The sequence below is a fragment of the Solea solea genome, chromosome 5 (genome assembly GCF_958295425.1).
Source record: "Solea solea chromosome 5, fSolSol10.1, whole genome shotgun sequence".
NCBI lineage: Eukaryota > Metazoa > Chordata > Actinopteri > Pleuronectiformes > Soleidae > Solea > Solea solea.
In genome coordinates, this window is record NC_081138.1 from 10,180,880 (window position 1) to 10,203,208 (window position 22,329).

At 38.9% G+C, this 22,329-nt stretch overlaps 1 protein-coding gene across 2 annotated transcripts in view; it reads left to right on the forward strand.

The window, feature by feature from the left end:
* Positions 1-9,365: 9,365 nt before the first annotated feature.
* Positions 9,366-22,329, forward strand: part of LOC131459443 (protein kinase C-binding protein NELL1-like) — a 223,294-nt gene continuing 210,330 nt past the window's right edge. For both annotated transcript variants that reach the window (XM_058629295.1, XM_058629296.1), the window contains exons 1-2: positions 9,366-9,516; positions 10,050-10,172. In XM_058629295.1, the coding sequence (XP_058485278.1) occupies positions 9,468-9,516; positions 10,050-10,172 (172 nt within the window). In that variant the 5' untranslated portion in view covers positions 9,366-9,467. The remainder of the gene's footprint in view (positions 9,517-10,049; positions 10,173-22,329) is intronic.

Sequence of the window (22,329 nt, forward strand, 5' to 3'; positions counted from 1 at the left end):
AATAAAGTTGAACCTTGACCTTGACCTTGTTGTTTTGTTAAGCAGCTTGTGTTGCGGCTTTAGCTTGTTGGCGAGGTTGGACACAAAGTTGCATAGTATATCAGCAAATGACCTCGGCTGACTCACATTTTTGGGAGATGGAGCCTCCACAATAGCTTCACCTTAGATGGTGCCTTGTGAAGACCTGTGCTGTCAGTTACATGTCCCATTTGTCTTTACGGACTAAGTGCGACTGCTAATCTGGTCCTGTGATGAGCAGGTCATCCTGGTAGCAGTGAACCCCTGAAAGACCACTGAGGATCTGGTCCATCGCCCTTTGGAACAGTGCTGGAGCAGAGGTAGTCCCAAATGGGAGCCTCTGAGTCCTTTGTGTGTCACAATAGTCAGCAACTCATTTGACTCACGTTCCACATGCATCTCCTGTAGAGGGCTTGTTTCTCTATCAATCACCATGAACACTCCTTGCCAGTTCAGCTTGATCTTTTTTAGCCACCAGAGACCTAGCAGAGCTGGACAGTGTCCTGAAATTATGTACAGTGGAAGAGTCTCTTTCTGCTTGTTATATTCCACAATCACATTCACAGCTCCTAATACTGGCACAGGCTCACCAGTGTATGTCCTTAACTTCAGCTTGGTCTCTTGGAGAGCAAGGTCAAGGTGTTGCAATTTCTCTTTGTAAACAACTTCTCATACCATGGATACACATGTACCTTTGTCCACCTGCATCCACACTGGTTTATTCTCCATAGTGGTGTGACCCAGTATCCAGTATCATCGTTGTCCATCACAGATACAACATGCACTGTGTCTTCATCAGAATCCCTCTGCTCATCAGCTGTTTGTGTGTCTGAGACTTCTTATTTCTATAGGCACGTTCAAAACAGTCTAAGTCCTTACACCAATACTCTGGTGCCTGGTGCCCTGCTTTCCCACAACGGTAGCATAGCTGGCCAGGTGCTGTTTTCTTTGTGGACTCAGTGGACACCTTTTGAACTTGGGTTGATGCACTTCTGCTGTGCTTCTCTGGCAGCCATCATCCATCATCCATATAGACTGGGTCTGTCAAGAACAGAGAAGAGCAGCTCCTTTGGACCTTTTTGCATATACATTAAGGATGAAACCATGGATCTGTGGACAATGATCTGCTCAGGCTGCAATGGACTCAACTTGTACTGTTCTTATGTTGAGGATGCTGCAGGCTTAGCTCTATATGTGTTCTGTGTAAAAACATGATTTATCATCTGTATACGATCTGAAGTAAGTTTGATAACCGTGTGTGACAAAGAGAAAGAGAGGAAAGCAATGGAGCTAGGTGGAGTTAGCTGTTGCTGTATATCTGTGAACTTGCTATGCTGTGTATATACAGTTAGACAATTTAGCAGTAATATGCTACTGTCACATGTCCTGGCTGACAGAACTGCTCTCAGATATTCTGGTCAATCATCAACAACTGCGACAAGAGTTACACATTGCAGTGTAATTCACTCATTTAATCACTAAAGCTGTCTTCCTTCTCCTTCTCAGAAGGACTATTACTTCACCCCACAGAGTAGGAGTATTGTTTTTGGTGGCTCTGTCTGTCAGTGTGTGCTTCTGCACTTGCTTGCAATATGAGCAACAGAGGCCTGTTAGAATTTGTGATAGACACATGTTTTGAACACATGACCTCCTGAGGTGGAGTCAGATGCTCTACCGTTGCACCACAGAGTCTGTTACACATATTGCCTTGTTTTACTCTCTTTCACAATGGTCTGTCTAACACTGCTGCATGTTCTGTGTTCTGTTTACCGAATAAAGTGGTTTTGTAAAGGTATTGTGGGTCTTATGAATGCCTTATATATGTCACTTATGACTTAATTTAGAATTAGAATTTTAAAAGATCATTAAGGTTTTTTTTATAAATGCAGTGCAAAGATTATACCCTTTTATGATCACTGACAGCTAGATCCTCCCTGTGCTGCTGCTTGATATATGGAGTCACAACAATAGTTGCAGGGTGTGAATTATCTCATTTGGAGGGCATCCATATAGTCCTTAGTGTGGATCACTTCATGGAAATTAGATGTCTGCTCAATTTTTTACACTGTATGTTTAATAATTCTGAACAGAAGATAGAGGTTCATTAAGGCTCAATCAGCTTTAACAGGACCACTCTTAATAGCTTGTAACCATAATTGTATTTCTGCAAATTGCATGTGATCATGCTATAAAATATTTAACATTTTGCACAACCTACATATTATCAAATCTGCATTTAATGTTTCCCATGAAATCCTCAGTCTGTGTTTTGTGTGTGTCTTGGCTCAGAAAAAAAAACCTTGATAAGAAACAAGTATAATGAGGTGACTCAATGAGCCGTGATGCCAGAGATGACACATATTACGCACTGCACACTCTATATTCTCCTCAAAACTGGTGTGAAAATAACCTTCACATTCCAGATGTCATTATCAGCAGCTGATTAAATGGTCTAATTCAGGGAGTAATATAAAGGATCAATCCAATATTATCCAGTTAATGGTTTAATAATACACTGTGCTGTTTTATGACTTGAAGCATGGCTTTGTCCAAATGCACATCATGATCTGCCTAATCATAGCACAACCTTTACTAGCTGTTTTTGGTAAATATTGAACAGGCATTATCTAAACATGGACATTTTACACTATGCTGAAAAACTACAAGAAAAAAAAAGAAATCTGTGAATCATCATGTTGTTATCAAGTGTTAATCAAAAGCTTTCCACTTATTCTCTGTCTATAACCTTCAAAGTCTTCACAAAACACTCATAATATGTGGCATTTTTCTTAGAGCAACGAGTAAACCATGTAAAAATTTACCAACTAGAAAACAACAGTTCAGGGATGAAGCACTCAGGTCGTTTGTTCACAACAAATCACGGGTACAGGCACGTGTGACGTGAAAATAAAACAAATTTCCCGCATCTACCGCTTTATCCTCCACCAGAGGGCCGCTGGGGGTGCTGTGCCGGTCGCAGCTGACATAGGGCGATATGCAGGGTACACCCTGGACAGTTCGCCAGTCCATCGCAGGGCCACACACATGAAGACAAACAACCATTCACCCTCACACTCGCGGTCAATTTAGAGTGTCCAATTTACCTAATCCCCATATTGCATGTTTTTGGACTGGAAGCCGGAGAACACGGAGAAAACCCATGCACATACAAACTCCATGCAAACAGGCTCTTGATCCCACCAGGGCCCAAACCTAGTCTTCTTGCTTCTAAGGCAATAGTGCTAACCACTACACCAACCATGTGGCCCTAAAACAAATTTATTTAACAAAATACAAACTATTGTATTTTTAAGTTAAAATGGCAGGTTTACGATCCCAGGGGAAAAGAGAGAGAGAGAGAGACAATCCAAGCCAGCAGACTTTTATCAGGTGGGAAGCTGGACACAGGTGCTCCCAATCAACCTGCAACACACACACACACACACACACGCACGACACAGGAAGGGCTGAGGGCCGTGACATTATTAACAAAATAGTAACTGAAAAATGTTGGCATATCTTTATATTTCACTCAGGGTTTTAGGCTTTGTAAAATGACAGTGAGCTAAGAGGCAACAATAATGTTTTATTGATTCATGTGCATTTATTGCATATTCTGAGTGTTTGCAATGCCACAACAGTGTAAATATAACTGTGATTAAAATTTGAACTTTTTGGTTCACCACTTTGGTCCAATCAGAAACATCTCAACATGGTGGACAGTCATGGTCCTCAGAAGAAATCGAATGACATTGGTGACCACCTGATGTCATCTCCTGTACAATTTAGGAAAGACACTTTGTACCAGATGTAGCTACTGTAGCTAATTTCATGGCAGGAGGTTTACATTTTTAGTTTAAAGTCTCACTGGAAGTAGATTGTATGGATCATATTGAAATTAAGTTATTTATCCCTGGTGCCCAGGGGATGATTTGTCACAGTAATGATCCACAAACTACCCTGCATTTCACCCAGTGATAGCTGGGATTGGCACCAGCACCCCCGAGACCCTCATGAGGAGAATAAAGCGATGAATGAATGAATGAATGAATGAATGAATGATCCATAAACCTTTGCTCTAGCACCTCCAGAAGGTTTTCATATATTATTAAATGAATTATGTGAATGTATATCACATATTTATTTATAGAAAAAAATAATTTTCATACAGACATTCAAGCCTTAGCAAAGCTTTAGTAAACATGGTAAACATAGCTGTTGAACTTCAGCATGTTAACATATTGTAATTGTGAATATAGTTTTTGGATGGTGACATTACGTGTGCATGGTTAACATGGGCTAATCTGTGGAATAATCTGTGGCTTGAGGTGGAGAGGTAATACTTGTTAGAGTGATCCAGGAGTTCATGACATTGTTTTTATTGGTTTTTGTGACAATACAAAACAGTGAACACTCCTAGACTTGGACATATAAAAGAGCTCAAACATGAAATAAGGCAGCTTTACTGTGAGGGTAATGTGCCTCAATCACAAGAAGGTACTCTGGTTTTTAGTGGTTTGTTTACTTTATGTATTACTTGCAAATAGTTTTTGTTGTAGCTTGGGAGCTCTGATCTCAATGATGCAGCAATAAAGTTGAAAGAAAAAGTGGGTCATGTTTGGGATAAGTGCTGCTATATTCGTCAAATGAATCAAACAGTCGACAACGCATGCCCATCATGTCTGGAGCTCAGAGTTTTCTCCGTGACCCGATAATTGCTTCCCAGCCACAGTTTTTCAGAACAATTTACTGGTCAACAGTGGTGATGCTGGTCACCTTTTATTCCCTGCTCTCAAAGCATTTCAGAGTAAAATGGAGAACCTCCACTGCACAATTTGTTAGAATCATGAATCAAGCCATTCTAAAACTTTGCTACAGAATGTTTTTCTTTTGTTTGTAAGAACGAATCAATTATATTTGTGGAGAAATTGCAGTCTCTGAGACAACAACATGTGGATAACAATGTTAATGGTTAATGCAATGTTTCCCTCTAGAGCTGCACCTGTCCTTTTAACCCTTGTGTTTCCACCACCTCCTCCTGACCTATTACACTCTTCTTAATGGAACAAAAAAATGTTTTGCATCACTATACAATAAAATGAACTTTAATTGCAGGTTTTATTTCATTGTCTCTTGATTAGATTAGATTTCATTTTGGACAGTGCTACGTGCTGTGCTCATTTTCCTGCTTGCTGCTGTTAGTTTACATTGTGCTGAAAACCTAACAACTCTGGATTCACTATTGTACCAGCTCAGTGTTTCATTTAGCAACCTGCCAGTAATTATTCTTTCACCTAGTCATTACTTGTTCTATTACCTTCACCTGATCGTGTGCAGCTGAATGAGATCTCAAAGATGTTGCAATAACCTTGAGGTGTTGGACCCTTAGAAGAAACCTTTTTAAGTGCAATTTGCAAATTGGATATCTGTCTTTTTGAACAACCCTCTGATCATTATTTGAATATCCAAAGTGCACCCATACCAATGTTTTAATATGTTTCTCCAGTCATTTTTTTCCCTCAATGTGCTAGTGTTCATGGAAAAATACAGTGCTAAAATCTCCATTTTGAGTGTTACCCCAAATACTCTGTGTAAGTGGGCCTTTATGGTTACACAACCACAATTTGTTTAACCACAGTGTATAGTGAAATTGGTTTGTGGTTGCAATCCTACTGTCCTGCCAAACAAGGTCACACTCTATTTTGTTGCCTTTTACTCGATTATGGCGCATAATTGCCATGCCATTTGTTTGATAAGATTATACAATGGCACAACATTATTTGTATCCTCAGTTACATTATTATTACCAAGATAGTGTATGGATGTAGAGTTGGACATCACCAGCACATCCCAAAGATTCTCAATGGGGCTAAGGTCTGGACTAAGGCTATAACTAACAATTATTTTTTATCAGTGATTAATCTGATGATTATTTCCTCAAGTGATCAATGAGTCTCTTGGTCCATAAAATGTCAGAACATTTTGAAAAATTTTGATTTGAGTATCCCAACCCTCAAAATGACAAAAACATTCACACGTAAGAAGATGGAAAAGTCTTGGAAATTGTTTTAATTATAAGAAATAACTCAAACCAGTTAATCAATTCTTAAAATGGTCTCATGCTCACTGGATCATTCTCTCACAGAAAAACTTGGTTGTTCATTATATTTAGGTGGTCAGAAGAACAGAAGAACTCCAGATCATAACACCACAACAGGCTTGTGTGGTAGGCAGCTTAGTAGAGTACTGTACGTCCCTTTTTTTTTGCATTTCTTAGTTCTTCTTCAAATAAAACTGCCAACCTGTGCAGAAAGTTACACCTCAAGCATGAATTATATACAATGGGAAACTTTCTTTTTTTTTTAGCTTGATTACAGACTTATACTTCTCTCCAAATGTAATCTTTTCAAACCCTCCAGAGGATTAAATGCTACTGATCCTGAAAGTGAGAAGGCCTCCAAATATCACACACAGAGAACAAAGAAACACACATGATGTCACATTCACCAGGTTACAAAACTACAATTTTTGGCATTCGTGTACCATGTTAACACTGTGAGTAATGGGTAATGATGGGTTTTCAGCAGGCACAGCAGGACTCTGTTGCATGCCTCTATTCCCTTTGCTGTAAAACTCAGCCCCGCCGCTGCTCATCAGAGGCTTAGTATTTCATTATACACATTACACATACCTTTCATGTCTGCCCAGGTTCTCATATGCAAGAAGATTTAATCTCTTAACAGTGGACACAATCAGAACGTGAGAAACATTGGTTCCATTTTAATGATACAAATTCAGAGTCTAAGGTGGATGTGCTTAGAATATGGCATGTAGTAAACCACCTTTAAATGTTAGGTGTGCAGAAAACATGCAACACATGCATTTGCTTACGTAGGTGCCTACTGCACCATTAAATTCAGATCTGGTTGTGCGCAGCCATTTTCCATATGCTCAAGTGTCAAATTATGCATCTGACCTCTAATTTTAAGACCAGTATGTCCACACTTACTTGGCTGATAGTGACAAGTGCATTTTGCTACTTTGCGACACAACGCCCACAAACCTTTTTAAACGTGTAGTTTAACGTTGACATTTAAAAATAAATAAATTGTGTCTTAAGCACTACATACGGTGAGTGTTGATTGCTCTGGACAGTCACTTTCACATGAGTGCCCAACATGTTTTCAAAGTACATTTAACTCATTTTATAATGAAATGTCCAGATCAAAAATCACTTTAACACTGCCTTCCTTTGGCTTTGATCCATAGAAATATCAGATATAAATGCATTGTACTCTTCCTATTAAACCTCACACTTTAGTCTGTCAGACTAGAAGTGTGAGGTAGGTACAAAACAAGGCAGGTTTCAATATGAGATCATCATTAAAAATAGAAGCACTGTTTAATGTCATTTAGCTCATCGTTGATTGAGCATCAGCTCATCTCTGGATTTAATATGTTCTGCTCACAGAAATGCCACACTTTGGCTTCCATCTGCATCAGGCAAATGGAAACGGGAAATGAGCTTCTCGGGTGCTGTTTTTGTGGTAATTTCTGTTTGTGCACAATTGGGTGTCTTGCTTGCTTGTTTCCTGATAAGAAATGGTCTGCTGACTGCACCTCTCCTGGTGACCTCACTGTGTATGACTGCAGGACAATAACAGGCATTGTGTTGACAAGTGTAGATTGAAAACAGCCACTGAAATCGCATAATCTGGAGAATGGAACTAAATTATACAGCGAATCCTGTTGACATTCATATCTCTGCCACTGCCATGACTGGCAGTGGCAGCCACTCTATTGCTGTCTGCCTCATCCTTCTCTTTCCTTCTTTGTCACTGTTAATTTGAATGTAAGTTTTGGTACATCACTGATGCATCAACAGATTTATAAAGCAGTGCAGTAACAGGTTTGATTTCAAAATACACCACATTGTATGACAATGTGCTTTTTTAAATTTAAACTATGAGAGATGCATGATTTTTTTCCAAAATATATTACATGATTTGGTGATTTGATGCTCATGTTGGTTAAAATGACTATGAAAGATATAGCATTATTCCATATGCTCAGGGTAACATGTTATTATACCCAGGATGAACTGCAACATCCATGATAGCTATGCAACTATGATGTGCCCTTGCTCATTTATTCAGGTTTTGCACTTATGTTTAAGTTTAAGAGTCCTTGCTGAATAAATCTCATTGTGAACTCATTATTTTTCATTATGTTGTTATTATGTCATGAGCCGCATAAACTTTTTCCCTTGCCTTAGTTATTATATTATTATTATTATTATTATTGTTATTTAAGTGCATGTGCATTCAGTCGTAAATACGTTGCCTTACTTGACAATACTGGTTTCATGATTTTTTTTTAATTCTCACTTGCTCCCTTGTCTCTTCACTGCTCTGCAGCCTATGATTTTAAATGGTGTCTTTCCCTCTCCAGATTCTTAGGATCAGGGATAAGCTTGTAGATTGCTTACAGTCTAAATTGAGAGGGTGGAACAGTGACCTGCATCCTAAAGCAGACATTACACCCTAGCATGTACTCAACATACTTGCACAGGTGGAGCAGGTGCACACCAAGTGTGACAATCCTCAAGCATATGATACTGTTCCTTTGCTTGCCAGTTTGTGTTGGGGCAGGTAACCCAGACAACCTGACAATGTACACAAATTAGAGGCAGGCAGGGGACGGGTATGATTAATGGTTCTCAATAAAGACAGGCCCCAGGGGAAAGTGGGCTGTAGCAAGAGTGCTACTAAATCTCATGGATTATGTAGTCTAGGGAGAGGAGGGAATTTGAAGTTATGGGGGATGCTGAATGAAACAAAAATCAACACAGCTTTTTATGTCTGCACAAAAACAGCAGTAATCCTCCCACCACTCTGCATGCTGCATTATATTTTAAAACAAACAAACAAACAGACAAATACATAAAACAAAACTGTGTCTCCTTTATCAGGTCCGATTTTGTTTATTTGGCCCAGGAGACTGAAAATTCCTTGAATTATCTCTGCAATGAAAAGCCTTTTATTACAGAGAATTCCCACATCATTGGCTGACAGACTTTTCCTTTGAAAAGCATTTTTCTTACCTCCAAAATTGGAATTTTTCAGCGGTCCGAACGGAGGGGGGGGGATATTAAATTCACCCCTGAGAAAATCCTCAAACTCCTCATGTGCGGTCTGCTGTAACAGCTGTCATCAAAAACATGGGCGTGTGTATGTGTTGACGACTCGCAATGTCCATGTGGACGCGTTCAGATCATATACATGAATTGGAATTTGCAGCGAGGAAACCCCTGTTCATGTGCTGTGGATCGTTCCTCCACTTGCAGGCTTAGGTGAGAGCGGAGCGCAGAGCAGACGGACCACAGCGGGTTTGTGGATACACAGCGGAGCGCACGACTGAGGACACTGCACAGTGCAACTCCAACACAAATGGATATTTACGTGGCTTTGTTATACCTTTTCTTTTTTACCAAACCATGTAAGTACAAGTCTTGTGGCACTCTGTGGCTGCGATGAAAGATTTTAGTTGGGAGTAAAATAAGCCTTAACCGGGTTTTTATTTTACGCTCATCAGTGTTGCACCTTGCGCGCAAACGTCTGGCAGTGTCTCTTGGTTGCATCGAGTGTATTTTAGCCCCGGTCAAATGTAGTTTTATTGTATTGATATATATATAAAAAAAAATAGAACGCAGTCAAGTTAAGAGCGATGACACCTTTTACCTCCGTGTGCGCACAGTGCACTCACGGTCCGTGGAGAACAAGGACAGGTGATGGCTGCGGGCACAGTCGCAGCATTTCAGTGGGCAGCATTTCTCATTTTCCCGCGGGTGAATTGCTATTAATATTCCTTGACTTTTTCCCTCACAACCAGCCCTTTAAGCAATGGAATGCACATACGCAATGACTGTTTGAAATGAGTTGAGGTTTTAGTTTTAAAGCCCTCTTAGATTTAATACTCAGGGGCTTTGAAAAGCTCCGCTTCACCTCCTAACCTTCCTTTCTCTTCTCCAGCTTTCGGATCAGATCAAGATTACCAGATTGATATCATCAATGAACTTGACCTGGCAAATGCTACTTACGGAATTACCCAAGTGGCGGGGCTTCACAACAGCAGCAAAGCCTTCCTTTTTCGAGGTAATACATGCACATTGGCACTGTCTCCCTCGTTAGTCGCGCTACTCAAGTTCAGAAATGTCTTTGTGTTCTGTTTCATGGCTGTGCGCAAACACACATTATATTCACACGCTTGGTGAGGGAGCACAGCCACGCAGCGCCACACCTTGTGCTGTCTCAGTATTAGCGGGGATGGTGAGACCTAACACTCCAGGGAGCCTCCTCTCATAATTACTCCACATTTAATTTGTCCTGGGCAGCAGATGCATTAGCTCTTTGTGGACACACTTGAGTTAGCTGCCTGTGTTGCTTCACTGTTTTCACTGACATCCACTCTTGTGTAATCCAAACAAGTGGTGGTTAATGGATATATATATATATATATATATATATATATAAAAAAAACACAATCTCTAAAATAAATTACAGTTATGTCAGCTTGGTCCTATTATGAAGAGGACTTGTGATGTTTTGCTCACTCTGAATTGCCTCAATTTTTGGTGCAACTCCTTTTTCATGAGGTAGTGCCCTCAGGTTTCAGCAGAGCATGGATTTTTGGTGTTGGACTGAGCAAAGACTGGGATACAAGGCAATGAGTGAAAGAAAGAGATCAGTCTGACTGTGTGAATAAGAGTTGAATTTCTAGTTTCTTGCTGGCATGTTTTCTTTCTGCTCAGCTGCAACTCCTCAAAAAGTTTTCCTGGCATTGGTTCATTTTGAAAATATGTTTTAAAGGTTCAGTTTTTAAATGACAGTTTCAGTTGCTTTCCAACTAAAGGTAAAGAAAAAATATTAAAATTCAAATATACTAGCATAAATATGTGTTGCTTGAATCCAAAAGAAGCAGTGATGGGTGTTGAGACACTGATTAGCAGATGCCCGTGTGTGTGTGTGTGTGTGTGCACATGCATTTGGTCTTATTTTCTAGAGTGCTTGGCTCAGTGTGCCTCTGGCTCTGTATGAATGAAGACAGGGCAGCTTGGCCAGCAATGCAAGGGCAGAGCTGTCCAAGATGCAGGGCTAGAGGCCATGTGGGATGCACTACCTCACTTCTTACTAAACACACAAGCACATACACTCTCCTATTCCAAGCTGCCTTCCCTGTGGTTTCCGGGCTCCCAGGGTGGAGGTGCAGCAGTCTGATAGTGTGGGCATGGAGGCTAAATCTGCAGGGAACCTGTGAGTTTTGTTGAGGACACTTGTGTTGTGACCTATTTAACTCATTGCCCACCCTTGCAGTGCTATCCTAGCCTTGTAACCCAGATTACTCCATAGAGCAGCTGCAGCTAAACTACTATGTTATTTTTTTTAAAGTGCAGGAGCAGATGTTGTAATAGTTTACTGTAGCAAACACTATGTGAATAAATTGCAAGTAAAATCTTTGCTGGAGCTGCTGTGGCTGATTGGGTCAGTGATTATTCAACATGATTTATGTATGCTATATGCAATCATGTTGTGCACTGAGCTCAATATCATATTTCATCTGTTTGATTTCATACATTCTACAGGAACAGATTGCAATTCTGGTGCAATGGCTAGTGTTCCAATTAGTATTGATAAATGTGTGAGAGGAGTCAGAGAGGGCTCCAGTTGAGTCTTTATCTGGACACTGGGACCAGTTTTACAGTTTGCCACTGATTTACAAACAACAGATTTTGCGTTCTACAAAAGAGATTTTCACATTTTCTCCCAATTTTTCCTCAGAATAATACAACAGTGTACTGACCTTATGATGAAAAGAAAGAAACATAATCCCCTACTGTGCTCTGAAACGGGAGAACAAAGCTTAGCTAACTGCTAAGATATTTGCATGTTTATGATAGTTTGTACTATTTCTTATCAACATTTTGCCTCTGTGATGTACTGAATATAGTTTTCATCCAGACGAGTGCTGACCCAGTTTCTAATCCTACATTCATTCCTCATTCTTGGTTCCTAATGAATAGACTTTCTGACGTCGGCTAATTTCTCTGAATGAAAAAGTAAGCTAAGAGCTTACATCCAGCAAAGTGAAATGTAAACGAGAGGTCTTTGGAGGCCCAGTTTCTAGTACTTGACCCAGGAATGCAAATCATTTATATTCAGAATGGGTTTGTATCTCGGTGTTAAATCCTTCATCCCTTTAATAATGTAGCATATACTGCTCATTGAGTGTTTGTTTTTTTAAACTGTATTTTTATTTATGTAATTCAAATCATATTTGTAAAGGGGCTGCAATTTATATGAGAATTCCTCAGATGCATCTCAGTCTGAACACTCAAATCTTCTTTTGCTTCGCTCTAATTGCAACACATGACAATATCGTCAAAACTGGTGACGGAGGTATTCCCTCATTCTGCGGCAGTACTTTGTATAAAAATGGTACTCCTCTCTGCACAGTGCAAGACTGCAGTGTGGAACTTTGGAATATATACCAGTCTCATCTGTGTGTTTCAAAGCCATGCCCCATATGTGGTTTTATCTACACAAATCCAAATGAATCACTTTCAGCTAACAGTTTGGACAGTGTGCCTAAAAAAAATTATTTGAGGAAAAATCCAAATTGACTTTAGTCTAAACATGGCCTTTGAGCAACTAAGTCTGATGTAGAGGTGAGTCACAACAACTGGTCTATGGTGAAAAGATGGATGACTGTTTTGATTTTGATAACTGCATTACTTTTCTTCTCAAGGTCAAACATAAAGTTTTATTTGCCACTGGTTACATCGTAGTTGCCCAGAGTCATGTTATGACAACTATTATTAAAGTAAACTCCTTCCTTCTTTTCACAAATTGAATGTGGCTCTTTGCTTTAGGTATTAGTTTGTTGTGCTAAAACAACCAAACCATGCTAGCTGTGAATCTATGTTGCAATGCCAATATCAATGCTATTGAAGCGCGTTTCTGCCAGGAAAAAAAAGAGGTTTAAGTCGAAATTATGAGATAAAAATTCATAATTATGAGATAAAAAGTCAAAATTATGAGATAAGAAGTGCACATGTGCCTCAACGGCAATCATAATGGCCCCTTCATCCATCGACTTGCTGGCCTCGCCGCGCTCACAATGTGCAATCTTAAATGAGGTTACTATAACTTTAGTTACATTGGATCGTTAAGTCTTTTAAACCAGTGGTTCCCAACCTTTTTTCCTTGAAGCCCCCCTTGCTTGTGTCCAGGACAAACCAGGCCCCCCGTCCCAAACCCTTGTCAGGGCACGCACAAAAAAAATAATAAAGTAAAGAGTTCATATGCAAAAATAAACGGCAGTTGTAGGTTTTTCTTCCTATTCTCACAGTGTGTATAAATAAAAACTGTCCTGTGCTTCCATTAAATCTAAACCAAGGTATTGCCTTGTTTTCTTTTTTTTTTGATTCCGGTGAGTCTTTGGTACTTTGACGTTTCTCACACGACAGGAACGTGATCAAGTGTTGGTGATAAATAGCTTAATAAATTGAAAGGTGGACCAAAGAAAATGATAGTTTTTATTTGGCTGATACTGACTTCCAATTATCCAGTAGAGTGTCTGATTGGGATGCACAAATATAATTACATTAACCTCACAAACTCAGAGCAGTCAAAGCTCTGCGCCCCCCCATGTGATCTCTGGCGCCCCCCTAAGGGGGGCTTGGACCCCAGGTTGGGAACCAACAACAGACTAATGACTAATGTCTAACATCCATGTAAGTCACCTGTTACCTGTAGTTACCTCATTTAAGATTACACATTGTGAGCGTGGCTACGCCAGCGAGGCGATGGATGAAAGTGTGTCAGTTTGTTCTTTCTCCTGACTCTGCAAACCGGACGGACGAGCATTACCCTTGCTCACTGGGTCTTTATTCAACAGTAAGAACAGACAGCTGTAGCTGTCAACTCTCGGACTCTTTCGGTCCGTCACTCTAAGACATCCGTGCACAACATGAATGATGACAACAATTCCCATTGTTACAGAAAGGGCCAATTCAAACATTGCCATTGAGGCACATGCACAATTCTCATCTCATAATTTCGATTTTTTATCTCATAATTTCTACTTTATCTCATAATTATGACTTTGTATCTCATAATTTCTACTTTACTCATAATTTCGACTTTTTATCTTATAATTTCTCATAATTCAACTTTTATCTCATAATTATGACATTTTAACTAATAATTTTAACTTTTTTAAATCTCAATTATGACTGATTAATATATATATATATATATATATATAATGTGTGTAATATTTATAATATTTGCTGTTCCATTGTTTTACCTGATGTGTGAAACTTATGTTTGCAGTTTTGTTTTCCTGTTCATTTTTATTGGTGCTCCTGTGTACATGTTGTGTCTCTTGTGTTACCTCTTCCCTTTCTGCTGTGATATGCCAAGGAAGAGGTACTTTTGCATTCCTTGTGTTTATGTAGCTTACTTATTTACAGTTGAAACCAGAAGTTTACATACACTATACAAAAAGACACATATGCTTTTTTTCTCACTGTCTGACAGGAAGTTAAAGCTTGGGCGCAAATGGGTCTTCCAAATGGACAATGACCCGAAGCATATGCTTCTGAATCAATCTGGAAATTGCACCCAAGGATGAACCAACATTCTCTTCCTGATATCTTGGCTGATTTCGCTTGACTTTCCCATGATGTTACACAAAGAAGCAGTGTGTTTCAGGTGTGCCTTAAAATACATCCAAAGGTGTGTCTCTAATTAACTCAAATGTTGTCAATAAACCTATCAGACGCTTCCAAAGACATGACATCTTCATTTGGGTGTTCCCAAATTGTTTAAAGGCATAATAATCTTAGTGTATGCAAACTTCTGACTTTGAAGAAAGTAATAAAACATTGTCTAAAATATTCCTTCTCTCATCATTCTGGCATTTAGCAAATTAGAAATAATTTTGGTAATCCTAACGGACCTAAAACAGGAAAAGTGATTGTCTGATTTCATGTCAGACAGTGAGAAAAAAAGCATATGTGTCTTTTTATATAGTGTATGTAAACTTCTGGTTTGAACTGTACATTATATAGCCTAAGCCTAAGAAGACCACATTTTAGATCAGTTAAAAAGTCCCAAAAGTAAATCTCCAATTTTTCTAAAATCTAAATATTTAACAGAGGAGTCTGGTGTATTTAGCAACAGCACTGCAGAAAGCTGCCGATCGTGAGCCAAATCACAACCTGTTAAGCCCTATCTTAAATCAGCGACTGTATCAGACAGAATCCGCTCTCTGGTCATGCAGGAGGACTGAACTAATCTTTTTAATTAACTGATTCTAATGATTCAGTACACCATAAATAACTGATTTATACATTTCACTAGTTTGTGTGTCTGTGTTGCGTATAAAACAACATCACGGCATTACGTGTAGGTGTGGTATGTGACTCCACCCACGTTGAGGTGGTAGTCATGGGAAACAAACCAAACTGTATAGTTAAGCCATGCTGCACCATTAGTGATCCAGCCCTGGCTTCTTTTATGTGACAATGCAGTGTGAGTGTGTGACTCCACCAGATACATCTAGTCAGTACAGCGTCCTCTTTTTATTGACTCTTGCCCAAAATCATTAATGTTAAATAGTTAAATGCCAACAACAAATGTGGCCTTGATTCTGATTTACAAACAAGCCTCCTATCACACTTTTAGATTAATTAAGCCTAACATATGAGACTCTGTAGTTGCAGGAATGAAATGGAGGTAAAGTAACGTTTAAATGACCCTACTGTCAATTTGAATCTTTTTTTGCAATCCAATTTGATGCCCACATCTATAGCCAAACAGTAAACCACTGCCCAGCAAGCTAGTGATAGCACTGTTGCCATCAGTGTATGATATTTGTATGATTTATCCTCTTCTAATATTTCCGTTTTTAACGCACTATAAGGGATTGTTTAAATGTTCAATTACAAAACACAAAGGGATTATTATTCAGTTGCACATGTGAGATACCATTCTCACACTGTACTCACACTTTAATATGAAACTGAAACTAGGAGTTACTGATTTAACACATAACATCTTGTTCGTTTAACATGCACAACAACCAGTCTTTTAAGATGTTGCTGTTGTGAATTTATTGGTGAGGGTTTTCACCCTCAGTCCAATAACTCCATCATGATATTAAAAAGTTAAAGAAAGAAGATGCAACATGCAGGTGGCTCTCATCTTACCGTGTGTGTGAAAGACAATAAGCATATTCCAGCAGAGTTTGTTGTTGACACTCAAAACCTAGCTGTTATGAATTGTGCAGTTTCATGTGGGTATAATTTCTCAGACCCTCTGATGTAGCACAGAGACGCATGCACCAGTGTTATGTCTGTGAAATAGTGTTGCTATCTGCAGCTTGATGGTCTGTTAAGTCTGAGATTTTCTAAAAGGCTGGAAGTTATTTTATCATTCCTCCCAGACAAAAACTGACCCACAGTAAAGAAATTAACCAATGATAAAAGTTGGTGGAAGATTGTTTCTTGTGTGATTAAGTCAGCATATCAGACTTAAAAAAAAAACACCACTCCGAGACATTCCTTTATGCAGGATTTCAACTAATGAAAGCGGAATAGCCATTGGGGCAGGGACAGTCTTGATTGCTATATTGCCTTGATTGTAAAGCATTTTGGCTCAAGTCCTGTTTTAATATGCTTAAGTGTGTCAATACATTTGTTTTGACATACAAAATACAGATCAATAACTGGGGTTCTAGTTCTCACAAGTCCTTAAGTCTGAAAAATCATACTGGTCAGTTATCCATCCATCTGGTCCTTGGACATCCTGGTTACAATAATAAACATGTAAAAATGTACTGGCATCAGCACACTGGACCTTTGTTGCCATGGTTGCAGTAAGAGATGCCAAGATGTCATAATGTTTCCACTGGGTAAGAGACTGGAGACAAGACTGCATTTAATGGGAAAAGATGTATGCTCAGTGTCAGTGGTGTTTACTCTGATCTTTATCTTGATAGTTCAGGTTTTTTGAAGTGTGGTTGTATGAGGGTTTGACATGTAATTTTCACAGATTTTAGCCGAGTGCACTGTTTTTTATGAAACGGCACCATCTACAACAACACTGCCAACGAGGACAGAAGGGAAACAGATTTTAGCCACTGAACAAAAGGCTCACTTCATAAAATCTACATCTGTTCAAGTTCAAGTGTTTTCTTGTGAATTTGGTGAAATCCTTTGTTCAGATAAACTAATTACACAAACTTATGGGGCGACAGTAGATGAGGATCTACTGTGTCCCTGGAGGTGAAAAACTCTTCTCTATAGACTTTAATGAAGGAAAGTGAGCTGTTTACATACAGTGAGATAATACATAGCAAATACATTTTAAAAATAATTGTAGACTCGATAGTGTGGATTTGATAAGGTGAGCCTTTACTACAGCATGCACAGTCCGATTTGATGTGAATTGTGGTAGTTTTGTGTTTCATATGGCTTGGGGAATATTCACGAAAACATATCTCTTTGAGTTGACGCTGTCTGTGCCTGTGAGTCCAATCTCTGGGATAAAGCTGAGATTTTAACTTAATGTACTACAGGGACTGTAGCATCTCTGATTTCCCTCCTCACAGAGCAGCATGGTAATAACAGGGGTCATCACTCAGGATTTCAATCATGTTTTGTTGTCCAGATAAGTTCACAATCATAAGTGGCTGCATCTGGCTCTTATGTTATGTTGTTGTACAACACTTACTTGAATGTTAGGAAAAATCTGTCTTGTGAAAGCTGAAATGTTATGAGCAGCAAATTGGCAATTCCAAAAATCACCCAAAACTGCACTTGCTCTCAATTGAAGGAAAATGTTTTGGATGTGTGACTCAAGCCCTCACCTTACCTGCAAACTGAGTGGTTATAGCAACTGCTGCAATTTCTCTGCTCTCTACCAGAACTCAGATCAACAGGGAGACAAAATAATATAAATACTTTTTAAATTTTAGATTTAGATTTTAAATAAACAATAATAATAAGTATTGTTTATAACAACTATGTAACTAAACACATTTGTTGATTTTTTTTTTGTTATTGTCCGCAAACCTCTTGAAAATATTTATCAAGACCAGCAGTGTAATGAAATTCTGACCAATGTTACTCAAGCCTCAGCAGTATTTTATTTTGAGTGGTTACTTTCCTCTGTGTATTAGTAGGATACCCTGCAGTGGCCTTTGTGTTTGTGTGTAGGAATATGAATTCTTCACCCAGCAGTTGTCTGTCATTATTGTGTTTTGAGCCCAATATAATTTTTTCCAAAGCTTTATTGAAATGTATATTAAAACATAGTATAAAATATTATAATAAATAAAATTTATATTTTTTCTCATATCGAATGTTAAGTCATATTTCATATTTAATCCTAATTTCTTTTTGACAAACGGTTTCATGTATATTAATATTAAGTTTATGTTATTTTGTATTAAAATACTGTATAATTGTAGCTTAGACAGGTTTCTGAAGTTGAGACATTTTTTGTATCCTTTGTTTTTATCAGACACTTACTGGATATAGGGAATAAAAGAAAATTGGTGTCAGTTATCGTCTGCCCTGGCCATAGAAAAACCCATGTATCGGTTGACCTCTAGTCTCTCATGAGACATTCTGGACTTGCAGGATTAGAAAATGCAGGTAAAGTTGTTTTAGGTAAGAGGAAATGTTCACTTTTTCTCAGGGAGCTGTCAGCGAGATTGCCATCTCTTTTTGAACTTGAACATAGTACCTAGAAGTGAATGTAATAGTTATTTGTCCCTGTATAAAACATCTGTCTAGACTACTGAAGTGTTGAAATTGTAATGTTTGAGTTTTTCAAGCCTAAATTGACGCAGGGTGTGATTACCTTCTCCACGAGGGCTCCTTACTAATTAATGGTTAATGTTTTTGTCTGTCATCTTGAAACCGTCAGATAGCGTGTTGTAGCTCTAATATGTCACCATGAACTCTGTGTGTGACACAAAGTGGGCACAGGAACAGTGGGCAGCACACATCTGTGCCCAGGGTGCAATGGTGGTTGAGTGCCTTGTCCAGGGGCACCTCAGGCCATGCCCTGTTCCAGAATTTAATCTGGCAACCCTCAGGTTACAAGTGCAATTCCATTACACTTGGGAAAAAACAATGAAATTCCCATACATAGAGTCACACCTGGGCCACCTGGAATTGCCAGGAAAACCAAACTGAAACTCCACCCCCAAATTCCTTAAATTCCATGGTTTTGAAACCATGTGTGCCCACAGTCACATGGTTTCAAAACCTGTGCCTGTATATCATCCTTTCATTTAGGCTCCAAAATGCACCATATACATAGCAACAGAGAAGACTGTCATTGTTTACATTAGCTTTAGCAGCGCTTATTCTAAGTAAGTGACAGTATTAAAAAAATGGGATCATTAACATTAAATAAAGCTTGCTTTTAAAATGGTCTTTCCTATTAAATTAATTAGTTTGATTTACACCCAGTTGCTGCATGTGATTAAAGTGCGCCTTATTAATAAAGTGTATTATTTATTGAGGTTTTTAAAAGAACCAGATTCACGTAATTAGATGTGCAAGTCTAATTACGTGAAGAGTGAGATATCAATTCATACCACAGGTTTGATGAAGCAATTTGTCATCTGTCTTCCACATTGGCTCAATATGGCTAGTGTAGTAGTGTAATAGTGCCCTCTTTTAAGTTTTAAGGTGACTTCTATTTTATTATGATGGGTGTGGATGTGGTGTTGGGTAGCCACATTTTTGATGGGTTAGGTTTGAGATTCAGCACCTCAAAGCTTTGGAGCAATGCATCTCTATCAATCTGTCTACCATTAAAGCCTATATTCATCCACTACACTTTGGTAAATTTCAATGCATTTTTGTACCAGTTGTCTCTTAATAAATTAAATAGTGTTTAACCTCCATCAGATCTCCTGCTGACAGGTCTCCTTGTCAACCCAGAGCAGCTGTATATAAATCAATATGAACACTCTGGCCCACTTTGTTACCAACAGGGATTTAATACATTGACTCTGCAGAAGTGATGGAGCTCATAATTTAATTAATAGCTAGTTCTGGCTGTCTCCTCACAGATGGTTTCTTGACAATTAATCAGAAGACAAATGTGTTGAACCAAAATGTTTGGCCTTTATGTATTTTTGATATTGCAGATTTACTATTGGGCTAACCAAAGGAAGGAGGAGGTTAACAAGACAGGCTGAGAAATCCTTTTTTCTGAGCATTCCAACACTGTTGCTCTTGTCTTATAGAGGCAAAATATAATATGTCATTCTTTGATGTGCTCCAGTGAAATGTTATCATGTTTGTGTCAGGCAACTGCACAGACATAAGGTTTGGCTCCACTGAAATGGATCCGTCTGTTCTCTTGTGGTGATGATGCACCTAAGCTGTGTGTGACAAAATGTAGACGGAAAATGGTAAATTGAAGAGCTGAATTTAGCTTGCAGTTGCAAATGCTGCTGCGCAATTAGACCGTAAATGGCTTAAGAAGGAGAAATAGGTGACAATGTGTTTCTAGAAATCTTGATGGACCCAAATGCAGCACATTATGACCGGAAATGGTTATTCTATTTTTGTTGCAGGCTGTTCCTGCAGGTTTGAAATGAGGTGGCTGGAAATGGAGAGATTTCATTTAGGTCTTATTCTCTCATGCATCCATGTCGTTGCTATTTATACCCCCCACCCCTTCCCACCCAGACAACACACACAGGAGCAGCCTGGCTTCAACTCTAAACTCTACTGTACACAATCTGGAGCTACTGCTGGAGCAGGCGAGACACATGGTCCCACCTCAAAGGAACCTCTGAGGAATTATTTCATTTGAATTATTCATCGTACATGAAGGCGATAGCTTTTAAAGGGACAGTCGTGTCTCTGTTGCCCCCCACTGTCAAATTAAAGGCAGCATAGAGGAACAAGGCCCGGAAACAAATTCCTCCAGTTGTTGCTGATCTTTTATCTGGATCACCCAAACTGTTGTGGTCTGTGCATGTATTGTGCTGCCATACGTTTTTATTTGAAGCAAACATTTGTCACTACATGTATATTTTGCTCATGTGGGTGTCCCAAATATGTTTTCTTAAATTACTGTTTGGATTGATTTGAGACATTTTCACTTCTTTATACTGGGTCTATATTAAACCCCAGTGCTGTTTTGTTTGGCTTACGGTTGCTTAACTTGAACTTTTAAAAATGTGTATGATTACCTTCAGTCGTGCTGGTTGCTTTGCTATAATCACTTTAAGATGTGGTTGTAGAAGCTGCAAGTGTGACTCATCCTGCTCATCCTAGTGTGGAGCACATGCATATATATACAGTAAACAGTTGCAGCTTTAATAATAACACCACATATCGCACCTCCATATGGCCTTAACTGCTCAGAAGGAGGCTGGATTGCTGGCTCCCCAACTATTTATCTATTCTTTTGAGTTAGACAGCAGCAACATTTGCAGCTTTGTTTATATTGTGAGGCACCCTCAGACTTTGGTTTGAAATTTGGTATAATTGTGGATGCATTGTTACTCAAAGCTCCCTCTGATATCTTCCTCATTATCATCCACAGAGAAATGTCATCTACAATTTGACATCCTTATCTTTAAATCCTCAGCTGCCTGATTGGAAAGGTCCTTAGTAACCTCAACGTGGTCGGTGGAGCAATTACACTCTGTCTATTTATTGCTGCCTCAAACTGTTCAAGAAAGCCTATTTTCTGATATAATTAGCCCTGCTTTGTCCTGCCTGGAGCCATTGTCTCTGTTTTGATGGTATCATAGTCACACTTTAATTGCATTTACTTTTACTTCAGTGGCTTTCTAACCTATAGGAGACTGGAACTGGAATGTGTTCTCTTATGATTAGTTTCAGCTAATGTTGGTACAATATGGACATGATGCAGGGGATGCATTCTAAATCATTTGTCAAATTTTTTTTGATTGCTTTTTAGTATCAAGCTGGTTACATTTTGTCACCTATAGACCCTTAACCCCTTACCATAAGGTGGAAAAAAAATGTTTTGTGTAAAAATAAAATATTACTTGACCTTAAAGTAATACAGGGCATTATTTCAACTGTAACAAAAATTCATTATAACTATTTGACTGTTTTATGGACTGGAGATGTGATCAATGATCCCCCTTTCGTTTCCACAATGTCAGCATTTTTTATACTTTGACTGTTGTAGAAGGGACTCCTATGGTACACAGCATGTAAACAAAGAGAACGCCAAG